General features: G+C 39.7%; 2 protein-coding genes across 6 annotated transcripts in view; both read left to right on the forward strand.

Moving 5' to 3' along the window:
- Cyp2r1 (cytochrome P450 family 2 subfamily R member 1) overlaps window positions 1-21398 on the forward strand; it is a 700872-nt gene that overhangs the window by 321512 nt on the left and 357962 nt on the right. The window lies entirely within an intron of this gene.
- Copb1 (COPI coat complex subunit beta 1) overlaps window positions 1-21398 on the forward strand; it is a 38329-nt gene that overhangs the window by 16040 nt on the left and 891 nt on the right. Inside the window, exons 8-21 of the mRNA XM_050143161.1 lie at window positions 1918-2037; window positions 2758-2865; window positions 2946-3092; window positions 3405-3550; window positions 5011-5107; window positions 6653-6813; window positions 8013-8133; window positions 13052-13279; window positions 13424-13603; window positions 15357-15501; window positions 16314-16433; window positions 19833-19978; window positions 20597-20686; window positions 21239-21394. Of these exons, the coding sequence (XP_049999118.1) occupies window positions 1918-2037; window positions 2758-2865; window positions 2946-3092; window positions 3405-3550; window positions 5011-5107; window positions 6653-6813; window positions 8013-8133; window positions 13052-13279; window positions 13424-13603; window positions 15357-15501; window positions 16314-16433; window positions 19833-19978; window positions 20597-20686; window positions 21239-21394 (1965 nt within the window). The remainder of the gene's footprint in view (window positions 1-1917; window positions 2038-2757; window positions 2866-2945; window positions 3093-3404; window positions 3551-5010; window positions 5108-6652; window positions 6814-8012; window positions 8134-13051; window positions 13280-13423; window positions 13604-15356; window positions 15502-16313; window positions 16434-19832; window positions 19979-20596; window positions 20687-21238; window positions 21395-21398) is intronic.

Here is a 21398-nt window from a genome sequence, read left to right on the forward strand (position 1 = left end):
CAGGAAGTGGTCTGAGTGTCACACTTAGCAAAACTTGAATAAAGAAGACCTCAAAGTTCACCCCACAGTGATACACTTCCTCCAAGGCCACACCTATTCCAGCTAAACCACACACCTAAAAAATAGTTTCACTGATCTATAATGATGACTTCTTTTTTTTTTAAGATTTATTTATTTATTATATATACAACATTCCTTCCATGTATGCTTGCATGCATGCTTGCTTCCATGTATGCTTGCACTCGGGAGACAGAGGCAGGTGGATCTCTGTGAGTTCGAGACCAGCCTGGTCTACAATAGCTAGTTCCAAGACAGGCTCCAAAGCTACAGAGAAACCCTGTCTTGGAAAAAAAAAAAAGGCTTTTTTTTTTCTTTTGTTCATTCCATCAAGACTATCAAAAAACTTTAATATATTCAGAGAATTATTACTCTAGAAAGCCAGCTGATATAAATTGTTGAATTTACTGTTTTACCCATTAATACTTAAAATACTTTTTATTTAGAAATAATTTTAAACTTATAGGGAAATCACAGAAATAGGACAGAATTCCCATACATTCCTCTTCTAGCATCCTATAATGGTCATATGTAATCATCATATAATTATCAAAACTAAATTAACATTGAAATAGTATTGTCAAATAAACTAAATAGATTTTGTTGAAATTTTTCTTTAGTTTTTCCATTAATGCCCCTTTCTGTTTCATGATCACTCTAGGATTCCACAGTTTATTTTGTTGTCTGCTGTGTCTCCTCTAATCTGTAAGGGTTCTTCGACTTTCCTTATTTTTTATGCCTTCATAAAGTATACTAGTTTGTTTATAAGAGATTCCAGACCTTGAGTTCATCTCATGTTTTCTCATAATCACTGCAATTAAGCATTTGGGGAAGAATGCCACAAAACTGATCTTCTGTGTAGCATGTTCTTAGTACGTAGGATCTATATACCTTATTCATGATCAGTTAGGTCAAGTGCTGATTCCCTGTTCTGATTTTTCTCTTTATATTCAAAATATATTCGAGGTGCTCTGACAGTGTTAGGTGCCCTGTCACTCTTCAGATTGGTATCCACTAATTTTAACACCAATAAGTAGATTTTTCTCAGCAACAGTTATTACTAGATACTCTATAAGGGGTGTTTTGTAGTACCTCATTGTACAGTTACTATGGAATTCCCATGTAAGGAAGTGCTGACTTTCCCTTCCTTTTTTCATTTATATCAGTATGAATAATTTATTTCATAGATAATAATCCACTGTTATTATTTTTTTTGTTCAAGTTGTTCCAGCTTTGACAATTGGAAACTTTTCTAGATTGACTAATTTTTTCTTTGATTTTTGAACTTGATCATTCTACAAACCATTGTACCTTTAAAAATCTTATGTAAAAATGAAAGTAGGCCACTAGGAATGTAACTCAGTTATTAAAGCTCTTGATTGGGACGTTCAAGGCCCTGGGTTCAGTTACCAGCACTACTTCCTAAATAGTTTTAAATATATGCTAAAATATTTCTTCACTCAGGTTATCTTTACATTATTGTTTTTTAACACTGTAATAAAGATACAAAAATGTATTAAATTTTATCCTTGAAGTGAAAGGTATTTAATAGCCATGCTCAGATTTGCTGTCCTCCTCTCCTGTTTCCTTGGTTACAGTCCATCAGCATTTCTACCCATGGCAGCTCCTTTCCATCCTTTACTTTGTAATCTTTCCAATGCCTTGTAGTCTAGAGTAACACTGAGGCTTATTATAAATAATAAGACATGCAATGCATATTTCTCTAAATAAAATACATAAATATTAGTGCAAAGGCTGCTGACTGTATTTTAGATTCTTAGTGTCCTGGGAGGCGGGGGGAGAGGCAGTTCTTATTTTCATACTATTTGAATTTTCAGAATGCATTTCTTTTTTCTATAGGCTGCTGCTCAGTGTTACATTGATTTAATTATTAAGGAGAGTGATAACAATGTAAAGCTCATAGTTCTGGACCGATTGGTAGAATTAAAAGAGCATCCTGCTCATGAACGAGTCCTCCAGGTAAATATTGTTATCCTTTATAATTAGACTATCCTCAAGCCTTGCCACTGTAGGTAACCTAACCTGGAACTTGAAGCCTGGCAGTGTAAATTTTGGGTAACCAAGGTGCTGAGGTGTAACTCTTTTTCTTTTCTTTTTTTTTATTTTATTTTAATTTTTTTTATTTGGTTATTATGCATATAATGTTCTGGTTGCATCTATGCCTGCAGGCCAGAAGAGGGCACCAGATCTCATTATAGATGATTGTGAGCCATCATGTGGTTGCTGGGAACTGAACTTAAGACCTTTGGAAGAGCAGCCTGTGCTCTTAACCTCTGAGCCATCTCTCCAGCCCAGGTGTAGCTCTTAAATCACCATTTCCTTTTAGGTTTTTACATGACATTGATTTGTTGAAGATGAACTAAACCAGCTTTCCTGTAAAATGTTCTTCCTCCTGGGTATCACTGGTTATTTCTCTAACTTGTTCCTCTGACTCTTGTATTTTTCATGAAACCAGTTGGATCTAAAACTTGGTAGAGCCAAAGTATATATTGTCAGCTTGGCTACATCATATGTGATGTTATTACACTATGTCTCATTATCTTCCAGTCAACACTAGTAATTTCATTCTTAATCAGAGGATTGGACTGATGAAGGGCAGAAAGCACTATGGTGCAATTAGGATATTTTTCTTATGAAGAAAAAGCCTGGTGTCACTCTATAGTTTTTGTTCTTTTTCAGGATCTTGTCATGGACATCCTCAGAGTACTGAGTACACCAGACTTAGAAGTGCGTAAGAAAACGCTGCAGTTGGCACTGGATCTGGTCTCCTCTAGGAATGTTGAAGAGGTAAAAGAGAACACTTAGTGACACTGCGTGGAAGTGGCTCAAACATACATAATTCTCCTTTGCTTTTGCTTTCCCCCCAGTTGGTGATTGTCTTGAAGAAGGAAGTAATTAAAACAAATAATGTTTCTGAGCATGAAGACACTGACAAATACCGACAGCTCCTCGTGCGGACTCTGCATTCCTGCTCTGTCCGCTTTCCAGACATGGCTGCAAATGTTATTCCTGTGGTGTGTAGTTCTTATCATCTTACCTGTAAGGTTCTCTAGATGTTTCTATTTTTCTTTTTGAGTTACTTTACATCTTATCTTCTGAAATTGCAACTGTCTGAGATAACAAAAATTTTACTGTCTATTTCCGATGTTTATGTGTATCCCCATATTAACTAGGGTGAGAGCTCAGATTTCTTTGGTTTAATCTTCATCAGAATCTTTGCTGCACACAGGGATGTTGAGTCTTTTATTCTTTGTTCATTAGTTATTTCTGACTTTACCTAACTTTCTGGTTTCCTATGTAACTATTTGTCTTGTTTCTTCTGTTAGCTCATGGAGTTTCTCAGTGACAGTAATGAAGCAGCAGCTGCTGATGTCTTGGAGTTTGTTCGCGAAGCTATTCAGCGCTTTGACAACCTGAGAATGCTGATTGTTGAGAAGATGCTGGAAGTCTTCCATGCCATTAAGTCTGTCAAGTAAGTTTAAAATACATTTAAGTGTAAAGTTGAGCATCTCGAATCTTTCAGTAGAAAATAAAAAACTTCTGCACATCATCATCCCCATCATAATGTATAGGACTGTTTTTACTAGGTTTCTCTTATTCTGATTACATCTAAATCCTTGTGAACCCCAGAGTGACAAAGAAGCATATTTTTGAAGTGGTATACTTAAAATCTTCTTTTGGATTCCTATTATTTATGTCACCCTTAACATTTATTGAAAATATAAACCACATCCTGAATCTTGACAGTATGTTAAATTCAGATAGCCTTTGTTAATGAGAAAGGGTTGTTAAATACAACTTTGCTTCTTACTGCATTTAATGGATAAACCATAAGAGATCTGTGTTATGTAAACTTAGATAAATAGGATGAGACCAGTGCAATATTGGTTCAATAATGTGAAAGTGACTGAGATACATACATACATATGCACACGTATACACATATTATGTATGTCTGTTTATATGTATGAAAGTAGTAAGATATGTCCCATTTATGAGAAAAAGTTATAATCTTCTGGAGCTTTAGTTTCTGAGATTGATTTTATTTTTCTGAATAAAATCAGTTAAAATCTTAGAGAAAAGGATAGCCAAAATTTCATCCAGTTTAACATTTTATTTATTTATTTTATTTTTTTGGTTTTTTGAGACAGAGTTTCTCTGTAGCTTTGGAGCCTGTCCTGGAACTAGCTCTTGTAGACCAGGCTGGCCTCGAACTCACAAAGATCTGCCTGCCTCTGCCTCCCGAGTGCTGGGATTAAAGGCGTGCACCACCACTGCCCGGCTCAGTTTAACATTTTAAAATGGAAAATTATTGCTGTCTTTGTTAACATTTTGGGATGGAGGAATTGTTTTGTTCTTGTGACAGGGCACTGTTGTATAGCCTAGGTTGGCCTCCACCTCAGCCTCCTGAGTGCCTCTATTGCAAATGTGTACCTAACACAACTGGTTGTGATTGCTTCCTTTATTTTTTATGCTGGGGATCAAATCCAGCCCCTGTACGTCTTAGGTAAGCACCATGCCAGTGAGCTAACCCACCCTAGCTTGTTGTTCCTCTCATTCTGCTTGACACTTTTCTCTTGAAGTGATTACAGATAAAAAGTGTAATGAATTTAAAACAAATAATACATTTCTCATAAAGCTAAGTTTGTTTTAATTGTTCCTGAATGAAGGCTATGGGAAACATTTTTTGGTACTTTTACTGCTTCACTCACTGACTTTAGGATGTGTCTAATACAGTAGATGAGAATAGCTCTTTTTCTTGTGATTTCTGGAGGAAAACAAAGCTTCCTGTTTGTTACAGTCTTTCTAAAACTCTCCTCCATCAAAATACAAAGTCCCGTTTTCTTGCATTAGCTTAAATTCACCGAGAACCATTTCTGCATCAAGGTTTGTTCCCAGGTCTATATTTCAGATCTTGTATTATTTTTCTAGGATTTATCGAGGAGCATTGTGGATCCTGGGAGAATACTGTAGTACAAAGGAAGACATTCAGAGTGTGATGACTGAGGTCCGCAGGTCCCTTGGGGAGGTACGTGCTTACTTAAGTAAATTCTACTTTGTGTTTTGGTTTGTGTTTTAGAAAACCCTGCTGGGCTAGCAGTGTAGCTTATTGGTAGAGTGCATTCATTCCTGGTTCAGTGCTTAGCATAAACAAACAAACAAACAAAAAACAGCAATTGACATTTATGTGATTGTTCACTTTTGTGTTTTTGTTGAATAGTATTTGGGCTAAAGAACACAGAAATTTTTATTTTAATTATCCAGATAAATAAGCCTCAGGAGCTGTGGAAAACTAGAAGTGCTCTCTGCCTCCATGATAATACCTGTTCACATTGTTTATTTACCTTTGGGTGAGATCTTGTTTGAACAGAATGGTCTGTGCAGCTACTCCTTTTGTTGTTGTTATTGTTGTTGTTGAGACAAGGTCTCACCAAGTAACCCTGGCTGGACTGAAACTCACTGTATAGAGTAGACTGGTTTTGAGCTGAAAGATCCACTGATCTACCTGCCTCTGCTTTGTGGGTGTGGGGATTAAAGATGTGCATCACCATGCCTGGCAGCAGCTGGTAAATTCTACTGTTGCTGATGTGTTTGGAAAGAATGTCTCAGAGCAAGGCTAACTTTAAACTGTTTGTTTACTGATACTGGAACATTTTTCACCAAAACAAATTCATGAGATGAAGTCACAAACAATGCCACACCAGTTTGGAATTAAAAACTTACAGATCACCGTCCCAGACAACAGCCCTCTGTGCAACCAGGAAGGGAGTCTAGTCGCCAGCCAGCGGAGCAGGAAGTGAAGAGAGAGGAGGGAAGTAGCTGCTTTTTTAAAGGGAGAGAGACCACGCCCCAATGGGCTGGTATCTCAGCAGCTATTGGTTGGAGGAGCAGAAAGACCTCCCGCAACAATGATAGAATACAAAGAACAATGGACTACTTTGTCAAGAAATTTGGGTTCTCTTACTAATTACTGTTAGTAATTAGCTCTAGCTCTGAGACCTTCACTTTAAGTTCCTTAATAGCCTGTTAAAATCTCTAAAGTAAAATAAGTTATAATTTAAAGACTCTTAGAGTTCTTACCTACATGAGAAATTTAAGGTAAAGTGTTAAAAAAAAAAACTATCATAGCCCTTTGATCAGCTAAAAGGATGGTTGGTGACGTTATTTATACTTTTCATTTTAAAAGGATAAGTGTTGTGTAGATTCATATTTCAGGGAAAGAAATGAATAAGGCCCAGTGCACACCTACTTTGCTAAACACTGTCATATGCGTTTCTCTACTAAGGAGTTATTCAGAAAGAATTCAGATTCCCCATTAAGATTAAAAAATGACGCTCAAAATTATTTCATTATGTTATCCAGCATCATATAAGTAGGAAGTGGTTGTGTGGCAATTCAGATCAGAGTCATCAGCTCTAAAGTTTGTTCTGCTACACTATCCTGGAAAGGAAAGAAAACGGAGAGCAGAGTGCTACATTCCCTCAGGAGAATGTCTTCTATAGAAAGTTGATCAACTATTTCAATGTAACTTTACTGCTGATACTATTAAATCAAGTTTTCAATTGGCTTTTAGATCCCAATTGTAGAGTCAGAAATAAAGAAAGAAGCTGGTGAGTTAAAGCCTGAAGAGGAAATTACTGTTGGGCCAGTTCAGAAATTGGTTACAGAGATGGGCACCTATGCAACTCAGAGTGCCCTCAGCAGCTCTAGACCTACCAAGAAAGAAGAAGACAGGTAACAGCATCCATGCTCTGCCCACTTAACTGCTGTACTGTTATTCTTGGGGTTTCTTTCTCTTAATAGTTCTTGATGCTTAAGTGCAAGTGTTTGCCATTTAAGGTCTTTCAAAGAAGGTATGTTTATAAGGTTTCCCCTATGAATTGTCTCTGTGATTTTAGTGCTTTGTTCTTTTATTTTCAGTGAAGTAAATATTCTATTAAAACTTAGTTTACAGCTGTGCAGTGGTGGCCCACACCTCTAATCCTGCACTTAGGAGGCAGAGGCAGGCAGATCTCTGAGTTTGAGGCCAGCCTGGTCTACAGATTGAGTTCCCTGACTACACAGAGAAACCCTATCTCAAAAAGCAAAACAGAACAAAACAAAAACCATTTTACTTACATAGGAAATGCTATTTTGCTATTTAAGTTTAGTTTGCTTATCAGTATCAGAAAGATATTTTGAAGTTTTTCCCATTTCTTTTTCTTTATTGTCCATTTCTCTCTTGAAATAGAGCCCAGGGCTGCTCACGTGCTGGATCCGTGCTCTGCTACTGGAGCAGTGGCAGATGTATAAATTGTCCATTTCTAATCCATAAAGTAGCATTTGGATGGTTTTTGTCTTTATTTTGCTCTCTGTGTTTATAAAAAGATGAGAAAAATGATGGGTACGATGTTATTGAATATTCCTTATGTGCTGCTAAGTAGTTTGTGTCATAGTCTTGACAGCAACCCTTTGAGAGAGTGTGTGCTGTCTCCATCTTCAAGAAGAACAACTTCAGATCTAGAGAGCCCTGTAAGCAGCACTGTGAATGGGCAGAGAAGCTGGCCCTTGGAAGTAGCTTATTAACTCCAGAGATCTGTCTCTGATTAGACATCCTTTTCTTTCTCTTCTTTGGAATGTTGACTTATTCGAGAAAAGTGTTAGTGAGATGGGGTTTCTCTGTAGCTTTGGAACCTGTCCTGGATCTAGTTCTTGCAGACCAGGCTGGCCTTAAACTCATAGAGATCCACCTGCTTCTGCCTGGGTGTTGGGATTAAAGGCGTGAGCCACCACTGCCTGGCTAGCTATTTTTCTTTTTCATTTTGAGAATTAACGAGGGATTTAACTGATGTCCTCATCACCAAAGAGAAACAGTAGGTGTCTGAACCATTTATGCAAAAGCTATGAGCTGCTTTAGGATTTGTTGGAGCTTCATGTTTGTTCCTTCTTTGCAGACCACCCTTGAGAGGGTTCCTCCTGGATGGAGATTTCTTTGTTGCTGCCTCCCTTGCCACAACTCTGACCAAGATTGCATTACGCTATGTAGCGTTGGTTCAGGAGAAGAAAAAGCAAAACGTATGTTCATTTATTCTTTATTTATCCAGTAATTGACTATTGAGTGTCTGCTCCATTAAACAGTGAAAAACTCAAAGTTAATGCTAAAAGTCATGTCATAAAAGAGGCTGTGGCTTAGTAGGTGAAACAGACACAGTAGTATAACATGACTATAAAATTGACAAAGTAATCCAAATAATATGTTTAGTCTGATGAGGGGTTATGAAGTCAGTTCTGTAGGCGAGGGTTACTCATTGGCTGGTGATAGTAGTGGCTTTTTCTCTGTAGTGTCTTTGTTGTTGCCTATTTTGTTTTAAACTATCTCTTAAATAGTTCCCATCTATAGTTGGTACCTAATTACAGCTTCTGAAAGTTCTGAATATGTTCTCATTTACAATAGTGTGCTTCCATTTTACAAACCCTACCAACCCTTTTCAATATTGTCCTATATTTCATACCCACATATCCATTATAAACTTTATGATACATCATTATTTTGTTGTAAATAACAAATCTTTTTAAACATTAATTTCTTAAGTTGGCATACAAAGTAGTGGACTTCACTATTGTATTTCATAGGTGTCATTATATTTATTCTAATTTACTGCCTCACATACCCCCGACCAAACCCTCCTCCCTCGTGCCCCCTGTCTGTCCTCTGGCTGGTTCTTTTCCTAAGCAATGTGTCCCTTCTGCTTTCATGTCACAGGACCTTCACTGTTCTTTTTCTCCTTCCCTTACGGTCTTTCCTCCCCTATCATGATTCTCTTTCCAGTTTTATAACCCCCCCCCCACACACACACTATACATTTTAAATTTTGGTCCCATATTGAGAGAAAACATAGTATATTTATCTTTCTGAGTTTGGCTTATTTTGCTTCATAACCCTCTTTTTTTTTTTTTAGAAAAATATAAGTTTTGCCAGTGTGGTGACACATACTTGTAAATCACTGAGAGGGCTTTGGTGGGAAAATCTGTTTAAAGCCAGCCTTCCTTGGTCTCAGGGAGAAAAGGAAAAATATAAATATCCCTTTTCCAATATTTTTTTCTGGATCAAGATGAGAAATGATCAGATATTGAGAGCTGGGAACAAGACAAAATTCAAGCACCTTCCACAGTTCTTTTTCCCGAGTTTAAAGATTCTGGTAAAAAGATACATGGCCTGAACCTTACCATTTTAACAATTTTTAATTGTGTAGTTAAATGGCCATAAGTAAATTCACATGTTAAGCAGTCATGGCTACCATCCCTCCTGGTGCTTTTATTTATCATCCCAGAAGGAAATGTTATATACAGTAAACAGTAACTCTGCATTGCTTCCTGACCCCAGTCACATTTTTATATTATATTATATTATATTTTTTAAATATTTAGGTGTGTGTTTGTGGTATAGTGTTAGGATATACCTGTGTGTTCTGTGGCATGGATGTGGTGGTCAAAAAACAACCTTAAGTGTGAGGTAGGCCCTTTCTTGTTGTTTACCATTGCATTGCACGCCCCAGGTTAGCTGGTCCACAGCCTTTAAAGGGATTCTCCTGCCTCTACCTGGCATCTCCTGGTAGGAGTGCTGGGATTAGACCTGTACCACTGTGTCCAGCTTTTCATGTGAGTTCTGAAGATCCATACTTGGGTTGTCAAGCTTGTATAGCAAGTGCTTTTACCTACAGGACCAACTCAGCTATCTACAGAAATTTACTTATTCTAGGTACAGTATTTAGAAAAAATCATTTAGGAAACCTGTCCTTTCACTTGTCCTAATATCTTCATGGTTCGTATGTTTTATATCAGGATTCCTTCCTTAAGGCTGAATTAAACTACATTTTGTGTGTGTGTGTGTGTGTGTCTGTAACACTGTCTTTATACGTTGTCATAAATAAGTCAGTTATTTGAGCTGAGCTTGGTGGCACCTGTCTTTAATCCCAGTTACCTGAGAAGTGGAGACAGGAGAATCTGGAATTCCAGATCGTTTTCACCTAGAGAGGGAGCTGGAGGTCAGCCTTAGCTATGTGAATGAAGCCCTGTCTCAAACCAAAAAGTCAATTATTTTTTATTTTTATTTATTTATTTGGTTTTTTGAAACAGAGCTTCTCTGTATAGTAGTCCTGGCTGGCCTTGAGCTTCCTCTGTAGACCAAGCTGGCCTCATACTCGGATCTCTGCCTGCCTCTGCCTCCCAAGTGCTGGGATTAAAGGTGTGCACCATGACCACCCAGCTTTATATTATTCTTATCATGGATTTTTAACGTTTGATTTGTTCATAGCTTAGTGTAGTTTTCATTATGTTCCCCCTATACTTCATTAAGCTTTGGGATCTAGGGTTTACAGTTCTCATAGATTTAGGAAATTTTTAGTCATAGTATTTTCAGACATTGGTTTAACATTCCCACCTCTTTTCCTTCTTCTGAAGGCAGGATACAAACTTGGAGTCTTATTTTACCTTCTTTTATGCCGGTGCTTTCCCAGGCCAGATGTTTGTTTAATTTATGTTTATATATGGCCTGCTTGTCTTTATATGTACCACATGCATATGTGCCATGTCTTTGGGGTCCTGGTGCTGCGCCAAAAGAGATGAGACACTGAGGAAGCAACGAGACACGAGGGACCCCTCGGCTGGAAGTGAGGAAGTGATGACTCCGATGACCACCAAGGGCTGCACCTGGACCACCCTGTAGGGTTCGGGTGCTGCGCCCAAAGAGATGAGATAGGAAGCAACGATACTGGGGGCTGCCCCCGGGGCTTGCCTTGGCTTCCCGGTGCTACAGTGAGGGCGACCAAGGGCTGCGCTGGGGTCTCTCCTAGGGCTGCGCCGGGGTCTCTCCTAGGGCTGCGCCGGGGCTCGCCTTGGCGACTACACCCAGGGCCACCAAGGGCTGCGCCGGAAGCTCGCCTTGGCTCCCCAGTGCTACTGCGAGGGCGACTGACACCCAGGGCCTCCCAACGGCGCGCCTTGGCTTCCTGGTTCTATGGTGCCTCGATACCTAGGACCACCGACGGCTCGCCTGGGTTGCGCCTTAGCGCCTCGACACCCAGTACCACCGACGGCTCGCCTGGGTTGCGCCTTGGCGCCTCGACACCCAGTACCACCGACGGCTCGCCTGGGTTGCGCCTTGGCTTCCTGGTTCTACAGCCGGCGCCTCGACACCCAGTGCCACTGACGGCTCGCCTGGGTTGCGCCTTGGCTTGCCGGCGCCTCAACACCCAGTACCACCGACGGCTCGCCTAAGTTGCGCCTTGGCTTCCCGGTTCTACGGCCGGCGCCTCGACACCCAGTACCACCAACGGCTCGCCTGGGTTGCGCCTTGGCGCCTCGACACCCAGTACCACCGACGGCTCGCCTGGGTTGCGCCTTGGCTTCCCGGTTCTATGGCCGGCGCCTCGACACCCAGTACCACCGATGGCTCGCCTGGGTTGCATCTTGGCTTCCCGGTTCTACGGTGCGACGACACCCAGGACCACCGACAGCTGTGCCCGGGGCGTGCCTTTGCTTCCTCATCCACCAGCGAGAGCTGTGCCCAGGGGCTTGCATTGGCTTCCCCGTGCTGCGTCTGAAGAGATCTTCTCTTCCCTGCTTAATAAAGGATCTCTCTCTCTGGAAATAGGTGTTTGGGTGTGGTTTGTGTCTAATCCAGGGTCTGGGAGGAAGTCCCCCTCTTTGGCCCTTATAGCATGGATCCAAGAATTTCTGGAGCTCATGGAGGTACCAGCCCTACAGACCCAAAGCTGCAAGATCTTCATGACACAGAACAACAGGATATCCAAGAGGATTCCGGTACAGATTCTGTATTAATAATGTAGCAGAAACCAGAGGCCTGGAACTAGACTTATTGCAACAAACATTTGCAAGTAAAGCTATTTGAGCAAAAGGGTATACTGTGTGACATACTGGGACAAACCATAGCTTCCATTGTGAAATGTTGGTTTTCTTTAATTTGCATTTTTTAATTTTAATTTTTGTTTTGTTTTCATTTGTGGGAGAGGTTGCAAGGGCAGAAGGTGTATACAGATGGACAGATGAGTGTGATTGGTGTGCATGGTAGACAATTCACAAAGATTCAATTAAAAGTTAATAAAAACAGGAAACTGATATATAGTGTAAAAGAGACAGAATAATAGTTGATAAAATGTGTGAAGCTGATGCTGGCTTAAAAGTAAGATAAAAACATTTCAAAGTGATTTAGGAAGATTTATTTGAATTCAGAGTATAGTATTTGGACCTTGTTCAGTATCAAGTAAGAAATCAATACTTTGTTTTTATAGGAAATTGTCCTCATTCTTAGTAAATAGTTGCTAGTATATTTATGAAAAAAAGAATCTTATTTTTATATGGCCAACCAAAGGTATGTATATGAGTTGATAAGAAAGCAAATATGGAGGACTAGGGAGCTAGCTTAGTAAAGTGCTTATCACACAGACCTGAGGACCTGAGTCCTGCCCCCAGCACCCGTGTAGAAAGTCAGGTGCAGTGACTGATTATAATCTGAGTGGAGGCTTGTTGGCCAGCAGGCCTAGCCTAATCAGTGAGCCCCAAGTCTCAGAGTGACACCCTCTGTCTCAAAAAGCAAGATGACACCTAAGATACAGCACCTGAGGTTGACCTCTGCCTCCACATGTGTGCACCCACCCACATGAACATGAACACACAGAAAGCAGGTGTGGTTAAAAAGTCAGCAGTTGCTGGAGTGCATTATTCTTTCAGCTTTTTTGGTGTGTTTAAAGAGGAAATTGTTCCAAAGTCCTTGCTATTTTTCAACCAAGAGTCAGTGAAGCCTTAGAAAACTGACAGAACAAAGCAGGTAGAAGGATATGGGAATAACAAGAGAAATAAAATCTAGGCAATTTCAGGTTTAATTCTGGTGAATTCTTGAATTGTCTGACAGTTATGTTTGAGTGACTTTACTGCAGTTGAATCATAGCAATAATCAATTTCTCTATTTTTGTAGTCTTTTGTTGCTGAGGCTATGTTGCTCATGGCAACTATCCTTCATTTGGGAAAATCCTCTCTTCCTAAGAAGCCAATTACTGATGATGATGTAGACCGAATTTCCCTGTGCCTCAAGGTCTTATCTGAATGTTCACCTTTAATGAATGACATTTTTAATAAGGAATGCCGGCAGTCTCTTTCCCAAATGTTATCTGCCAAACTTGAAGAAGAGAAACTATCCCAAAAGGTAAGGAATATATAAGTCCATAAAATGCTTTATAAGTTGTTTTTTTCCTTAATTTTATGCTTTTTCAGTCTGTATGTGTATGAATCTGCCCCTGTGAAAAATTTCTTTTCATATAAAAAGACGTGTATTGCTTCTCCAACACAGAAAGAATCTGAGAAGAGGAATGTAACAGTACAACCTGATGACCCCATTTCCTTCATGCAACTAACTGCCAAGAATGAAATGAACTGCAAGGAGGATCAGTTTCAACTGAGCTTGTTGGCAGCAATGGGTAATACACAAAGGAAAGAGGCTGCAGATCCCCTAGCATCCAAGCTTAATAAGGTAACATAGTATCAGTAATATGACTTGTTTGTTGTTTAGTTGTTCATTTTAGGTGGGGGTCTCACTGTGTAACCCTTGTCGACCTGAACTAGCTATGTAGACCAAGCTTGCCTCAAACTCATAGACACCTGCTAAGCTTTCTCCCAGGCGCTGAGATTAAAGGCCTGTCCTACCATGCTCAGTTGAAAAGTTATTTAAATTGGCTACTTAAGAATATAGTAATCAGGAAGTGGCTGGTCCTGCTGTGCGTGTGTGATTTTGTTGTTGTTGTTGTTTTAATTAAATAACTAGCTATATAGAATCGAGGGATATATGTGGGCGTGTGTGTGCACGCGCATGCAAGCGTGTGCTGTGTGTCTAGGATCTTAATGAGGACAGGCCAACACTGTCCACTGAACTGGAGCTCTAGTCCTAGTATCCATTTTTACCAAGTCCCTGTGACTTTATTTGAACCAGGACTGGCGGTACACATCTATAATGTCAGCATTTAGAGAAAGATTTCAAGGTCAGGGGCAGTCTGAGCTACCCAGCAAAAAGACACTCTATGAGCTAGTTATCCCTGACCTGTCGGATGGGTTAATGGTCTAACGTTGATTTGACTATCATAAATAAAAATCAGTAGCATAATTGGAATTGCTAAAGCTCTCTCTCTCTGGGGGAGGGGGGAATTCAAGACAGGGGTTTTGAGAGCTGTGTTACAGCTCTGATTGTCCTGAAACTCGAACTCACAGAGATCCATCTGTCTCTGCTAAAGCTTTTTTTCAAAACTGAGAATTGGCATTTGGGAAGCTGAGAATGCAAGATCTCAAGTTTGAGGCCAGCCTGGAACAAGACCTTGTTTGAAAAAAAAAAAAAAATTAGAACTTGTTAGCAATAGTGTTACACTTACACATATTTAAGATTTCTTTCACTCCCTCTCTCTTTTTTTTTTTTGTTTTGTTTTGCTTTGTCTTTTTGAGACATGGTTTTCTGTTTCATAGCTCTACTAACTGTTCTGGACCAGGCTCTCGAACTCAGAGATCTGCCTGCCTCTGCCTTCCAAGTGCTGTAATTAAAGGCGTATACCACCACACCTGGTTTAGATTTCTCTTTTAATCTGATAAAAATTACAGAACATAAAATTTACTGTTTTAACCTGGTCTTGTTTTGCTTCTTTTCACTGGTAAGGGTTGAACCCAGCACACAAGGCTGAACATCCTTGTTTGAGACCTTTTAAGTATGTGGTTCAGTAGTGTTCCTTATGTCTACATAATTATACAACCATCTCCAGAACTTTTCTGTCTTGTGAAACTGAATTTTATACCCATTTAACAGTAACTCCCCATTCCCATTTCCTGATGCTCCTGGCAACTACCAGACTACTTTCTCTTTCTGATTTTAACTACTACTGCTCAGACAAGTGGAATCACTGTGTTTTTGTTCTTTTTTGACTGGAATTTTTCATTGAGTATAAAATGATGTCTTTTTTATTCAGGATGTTTACAGTATTTAAACAGAATTTTCTTTAAAAATTTGTTTTTAACATTTATTTATTTGTTTTGTGGGTTTGGGAGTATACTCTAGGAGTAGAGTTCAGATTGTCCAGCTTGGCAGCAAGTCCCTTAATCCACTGGGCCACCATTCTGGCAGGCATCTGAGGTTAGAGTACAGCTGAATAGGATTTGGTTCTCTCCTGCTGTGTGGATCCTGGGGATTGAACTCAGCAGGCTAAATTGTTTCATTCATTTGATTATGTCTATTTTTGCTTTGACAGGTCACCCAGTTGACAGGTTTCTCGGATCCTGTGTATGCAGAAGCTTATGTTCATGTCAATCAGTATGATATTGTCCTGGATGTTCTTGTTGTAAACCAAACCAGTGATACTTTGCAGAACTGCACGTTAGAATTAGCTACTCTAGGTGAGGAACTATATCTTAACGACAGATCTTCATGATGAATTACTGAGAAAGGGTCAGAGCTTTCAGTGCTTTATGGCATTTGTTTAATCAAGGCTTAGTTTAAGGTTTAAAATTTTGTCTCCTTAAATTACCAGTTTTCTGAACCTTTGTCATACTGACTGACTTGTGTTCTTGGTTCACAAGTCTGAGTTTGATCTGGTAGCTGTGTGAATTTGGAGACTGCTTGCCTAGCGTGCCTAAGTCTTTGGGCTCCATCTCCAGCATCACATTAACCCAGCGAGATTGTATGCCTATCACTTGGATGGAGGCAGGAATTTCAGGAGTTAGAGGTTATTCTCAACTACATAACCAGTTCCAGACCAACCTGGATTACACAGCCCCCTGTCTCAAATAAATACAAACACATTTACCAAGTAGTTCACTTAATTAAAACTTAAACTTAAGCAAGGTGTGTTACTCCTTTGTTATGATGTATATAGCTTAGACTATCTTGTATATGGGTTAAACTTTCTGAGAAGCTCATATTCATTTATGAAAACAAAATGATATATTCAAAGTACCCCTCCCACTCTTGAATATAGAGTTATTCTGTGCAGAATATAGAATTATGTCTATTACCCTTTAATAGAGGTTATGAAAATTAATGTGATTGCCTAGGATATTAGAGTATTTCCTGATTTTTTTCTCATAATATTTGAATCACACACTTCTGATTTTTCTAGAAACTATTAACTTACAAAGATTCTGATACTGTTTTATGATTAATATATGTGTTTTTAACTATATCTAAACCTTTTTTTTTTTTCTCCTAGGGGATCTGAAACTTGTGGAAAAACCTTCTCCTTTGACTCTTGCTCCTCATGATTTTGCAAATATTAAAGCTAATGTCAAGGTAGCATCAACAGAAAATGGAATAATTTTTGGCAATATAGGTATGATTCTGTTTTATAGTGTGTAATAGTTGAATACTTTTTAGTAAAGAATGTGGTAGTATGCAGCCATTGACATGGTTTGAGGGCAGAACCTGAATCTGTTTATTCATAAGGTACTCTTTATGGTAACCAAGCCTTTGAATTATATTCTAGATATACCAGAATGAGCCAGATAGACTCATGGTACTCAAGAAACCACGAGTCAAAATGAGGAGACAGAAATAATGACAAGATGTGATTAGGGTTGGTTGATACACAGCATACTTTGAGGGCTCAGTATCATGTGAGAAGCTGTAAAAAGGAAGATTTATTATTAAGGGATAACACTTATACTGATATCCTAAAAGTTTATATAGGCCTTTGTGGCCTAGCACACGGGAGTATTACAGAGATTGAGATAAGCCTGCATAGAAACATTCAGTCAGAAGCCGGGCGGCGGTGGCGCACGCCTTTAATCCCAGCACTCGGGAGGCAGAGGCAGGCGGATCTCTGTGAGTTCGAGACCAGACTGGTCTACAAGAGCTAGTTCCAGGACAGGCTCCAAAGCCACAGAGAAACCCTGTCTCGAAAAATCAAAAAAAAAAAAAATTCAGTCAGTATATATATATATATATATATATATTCTAGAAATTTCTATTATAAGGATAATCTACCATAGTAAGGAACAACAAACAGATCTGTCTTAAGATAGTTTAAGGTCGAGTAAGAGAAAACAGATATGTAAACACTTATGTCCAAACATAATACTGAACGCTATGGAAGAAGCCTGTATGAGAAGCAGTGTGTGAGTCCATGAAGGGATTTGTCAGTCTGCAAAGTGGTTGGTGTAAGAGATTGGAGGGAGGCCGGGCAGTGGTGATGCACGGCTTTAATCCCAGCACTTGGGAGGCAGAGGCAGGCGGATCTCTGTGAGTCTGAGACCAGCCTGGTCTACAAATTGAGTTCCAGGATAGCTAAGGGCCGTTACACAGAGAAATCCTGTCTTGAAAAATGTAAAGAGAGATTGGAAAAGTTAGGAAAGGCTTCACAGCTCATGTTGAGTTGGATTTTAAATGCTCAGTAAGGATGCTACAGATGATTCAGAGTGCAGGCAGAACAAAATTGATAGGCCTGGCAGTTAGAATGGGTTTGAAAGTGGTTAGGAAAAAATAAATTAGGAATGTCAGAGAAAGTTGTACCCTGCTTGCCCTGTGAAAGATTTAAGCATTTATCCATGAAACAGGAAGACACTGGAGGATTACCAATGAGATACGTGATGATGCAGAAAGATTGCCTGTGTGGGCTATTGAAGAAACGTAATGCGGGGAGAGGCCCAAACTGAGGAGCAGTGACTAGAGTGAAAAGGAGGCTGACTCCAGTAGATGTTAAGGAGACAGTTACTGATTATAGAGGAAATGGTTCAAGTAGCCCTTACATAGCCGATTAGATGGCTGATGAAGGAAAAAGGAGCACATGGTTGATCTTAAGCAAATTGAGTATTCAAATATCTAAGTATACCTAAGGGAGGTAAGGCATGAGTCTGGAATTTGAAAAAAAATCTGAATTATAAATGTTTAATAAGAGGAGGGGTGGGGATGTTGGTATCATGGTAGAAGTTTGTCTAGAAAAGTAAGTCTTCAACAAAGTACCTGAAGAAACACAGAGCTTGAAAGTCGGGCCTCTGGGTTTGTTAGCACTGGTCATAGACCATGTCTGTGGTCTGTCTTGGGCAGCAGTGGTTGATGAGTGCTGTGCAGGCACATGTGTGCAGCCACACCAGCAAAAAGTGTGAACAAATTAAGAAATCCTGCAGTATATTCATAGACTGCAGGTAACAAAGTTCACAGAAGGAAAAAGTACAGATGTAAGACTAAAAGAGATAATTATGGTGGAGTGGGATCCTGAACACAGGGAAGGATCATAGCTGAGAAGAAGGTAAATCTTGAAGAAAATAAAGGGGAGACGGTGAGGCTGCCTTTATGGGTATGCATTTAGATATGGGCTGTAAACTAAAGGAAAACATGCTTGGTAACCCTCAGTTTTCCCAGAAAGTAAAAAGAAGTTCAAAGAAAAGTAGACCCTAATAGATTATAAATTGTTGTTGTTGTTATTATTTTCTGGTTTGGTTGTTTTTTTGGGGGGGGGGGGTGTAGGGTTTTTGTTTGTTTGTTTGTTGTTGTTGAGACAGGGTTTCTCTGTGTAGCCCTGGCTGTCCTAGAACAAGCTCTATAAACCAGGCTGGCCTTGAACTCACAGAGATCCACCTGCTTCTCCCTCCTGAGTGCTGGGATTAAAGGCGTGCACCACCACTGCCTGGTGACATTTTTTAATTCTTTTTATTGAGCTATATATTTTTCTCTACTCCCCTCACTTACTCCCCCATCTCTTTCTCTCTCTCTCTCTCTTTCTTTCTTCCATTTATTTATTTTGGTTTTTCAAGATAGGGTTTCTCTGTGGCTTTGGAGCCTGTCCTGGAACTAGCTCTTGTAGACCAGTCTGGCCTCGAACTCATAGAGATCTGCCTGCCTCTGCCTCCCAAGTGCTGGAATTGAAGGCTTGCATCCCTTTCTATCCTCTCCCATTGTCACCATGCTCCCAATTTACTCAGGAGATCAGATCATAACTTTTTAAAATTTATTTATTTATTTTTTTTTTTTTTGGAACAGGGTCTCATTGGGTAGCCCAGACTGGCCTCAAGTAAAGTGACACGACTTCCCCAGCTTCAGCTGCTGGGATTATAGGCATGTCCCGTCACAGTGGTCCCATACTGTCTTCTATGGAAGACCATCATCGAGACAGATGATCTTATGTTACTAACTTTCAGCAACATAGATCCAAGTATTAGAAAAAAATAGCTTTCTAGGGCTGGAGAGATGGCTCAGCGGTTAAGAGCATTGCCTGCTCTTCCAAAGGTCCTGAGTTCAATTCCCAGCAACCACATGGTGGCTCACAACCATCTGTAATGAGGTCTGGTGCCCTCTTCTGGCCTTCAGGCATACACGCAGAAAGAATGTTGTATACATAATAAATAAATAAATAAATATTTAAAAAAAAAAATAGCTTTCTAGCTAGGTCCCAACTATAAGAATACTGGACTACTGTGTGTCTAGTACAGTACCTGTCCCACTCTCGCCACTGAACTCTGTTTAACAACAAAAGGCAAAGTGTGTTTGAGCCTAAATCCTTAGTTGTAAGTCTTATTGTTTATCAGTTGTGAAACCTGGGCAACTTTTGACTACTCTGCTTTCTTAATCTGGGAGATAGAAAACAGTAAGGTAGGATTGATGGACTGGTCAGTTGATAATAATTATAAAGCACTTAGAATCTGGTATATATAAATATCTGCTAGTACATAATTATTTGTAATTTTTAACTAACATCTACCTTTTGATTGGGGATCTTTTTGTATGTATATTACAGTTTATGATGTGTCTGGAGCAGCAAGTGACAGGAACTGTGTGGTCCTCAGTGACATCCACATTGACATCATGGACTATATCCAGCCTGCAACTTGCACTGATGCTGAGTTCCGTCAGATGTGGGCCGAATTTGAATGGGAAAATAAAGTTAGTCCTTGAGAGGCTTTCTTTACCTGTCTTCCTTTTGACTAGTGATAGGAGTTCTTTGAAATAATCCCCACTAAAAAGCACCAGAATTGAAAAGCAAACGGTTGTTTATTATCTGTACTATGAATTAACTTAACTAGAAATCATGCAAGTACTTTAGTGATTTGCTGTTGTGAATTAAATAGATTGGCAGTTCTTTTTGGAATCTTGGGACTGTATCATGTTCTGTAGTCCAGGAAAGTCTCCGGTGCCTATCCCTCAGCCCCTGTCTTCTAAACACAGACACTGCAGGTGTGATCGCCAGGCCTAGCTAGTTGTTACTGTAACTAATAGGAGACAGTGTAGACAAGATTCCCCCTCTTCTGTGTCTGGTTGATAATCTACCATTGGCTCTAATGTCGTGAGGCTGTGTGAGGTCTGTGGCCAGACCATTGATTTTCCTTGATCTCTCTTTCCTGGTGGTCTAGTGAGTACCTGTGTCTGAAAGCACTGCTCTGATGCAGGCCATTTTGTTTATTGCCTACTCTTCCCCTAAATAGTTGGAAGACAGTTCTAGGATGAAATACCAATTATCCACAACTTTCATTGTAAGATTTATTGAGTTTTTCTCCTCTGCAGGTGACAGTTAACACCAATATGATTGATTTAAATGACTATTTACAGCATATCTTAAAGTCAACCAACATGAAGTGCCTGACTCCAGAGAAGGTAAAATTTTACCAGAAAATTCTAAAGTCTGAAAGAGTCTGCTGTCAGCTGGGTAGCTGTAGCTCAGTGATAAAATGTTTGCTTGACATCTAATAACTAACACACACACACACACACACACACACATACACACACACACACAGAGAGAGAGAGAGAGAGAGAGAGAGAGAAAGAGAGAGAGAGAGAGAACATGTTTACTGCCAAACAAGTAGGTTTTAGTTCATATATTAGTTTCTTCAGCAGTTAGTAAGTGCAGCAATTACAGCAAAAGAAGTTTTCTTTATTGAAGTTAAAAGCCTGATGCAAGAGGCAAATAAGTAAATAAGCACTGGATACGTAAGTACAGATTTGAATAAGCGTTCTCTTCAGAGTCAGTGTATTGAATGTAATGTGCACAGGGAATTCTCTCTACATACATGTTTGTTTTTAGCCTTGGTAAGTTCATATGATCCTATGCCCTCTAACACAGAAGACTTTAAATAATAGCTTCCTTGTGTTTGCCAGCGTGTAATTCTCTAGGAATGCATTGAATTTATCACACATTTCTCCCAGGCCCTTTCTGGCTACTGTGGCTTTATGGCAGCCAACCTGTACGCTCGTTCTATATTTGGAGAGGATGCACTTGCAAATGTCAGCATTGAGAAGCCAGTTCACCAGGGACCAGATGCTGCTGTTACTGGTCATATAAGAATTCGTGCAAAGAGTCAGGTAA

The sequence above is a fragment of the Alexandromys fortis genome, unplaced genomic scaffold (assembly GCF_014885135.2).
Source record: "Alexandromys fortis isolate MF-2015 unplaced genomic scaffold, M_Fortis_MF-2015_v1.1 scaffold_45, whole genome shotgun sequence".
NCBI lineage: Eukaryota > Metazoa > Chordata > Mammalia > Rodentia > Cricetidae > Alexandromys > Alexandromys fortis.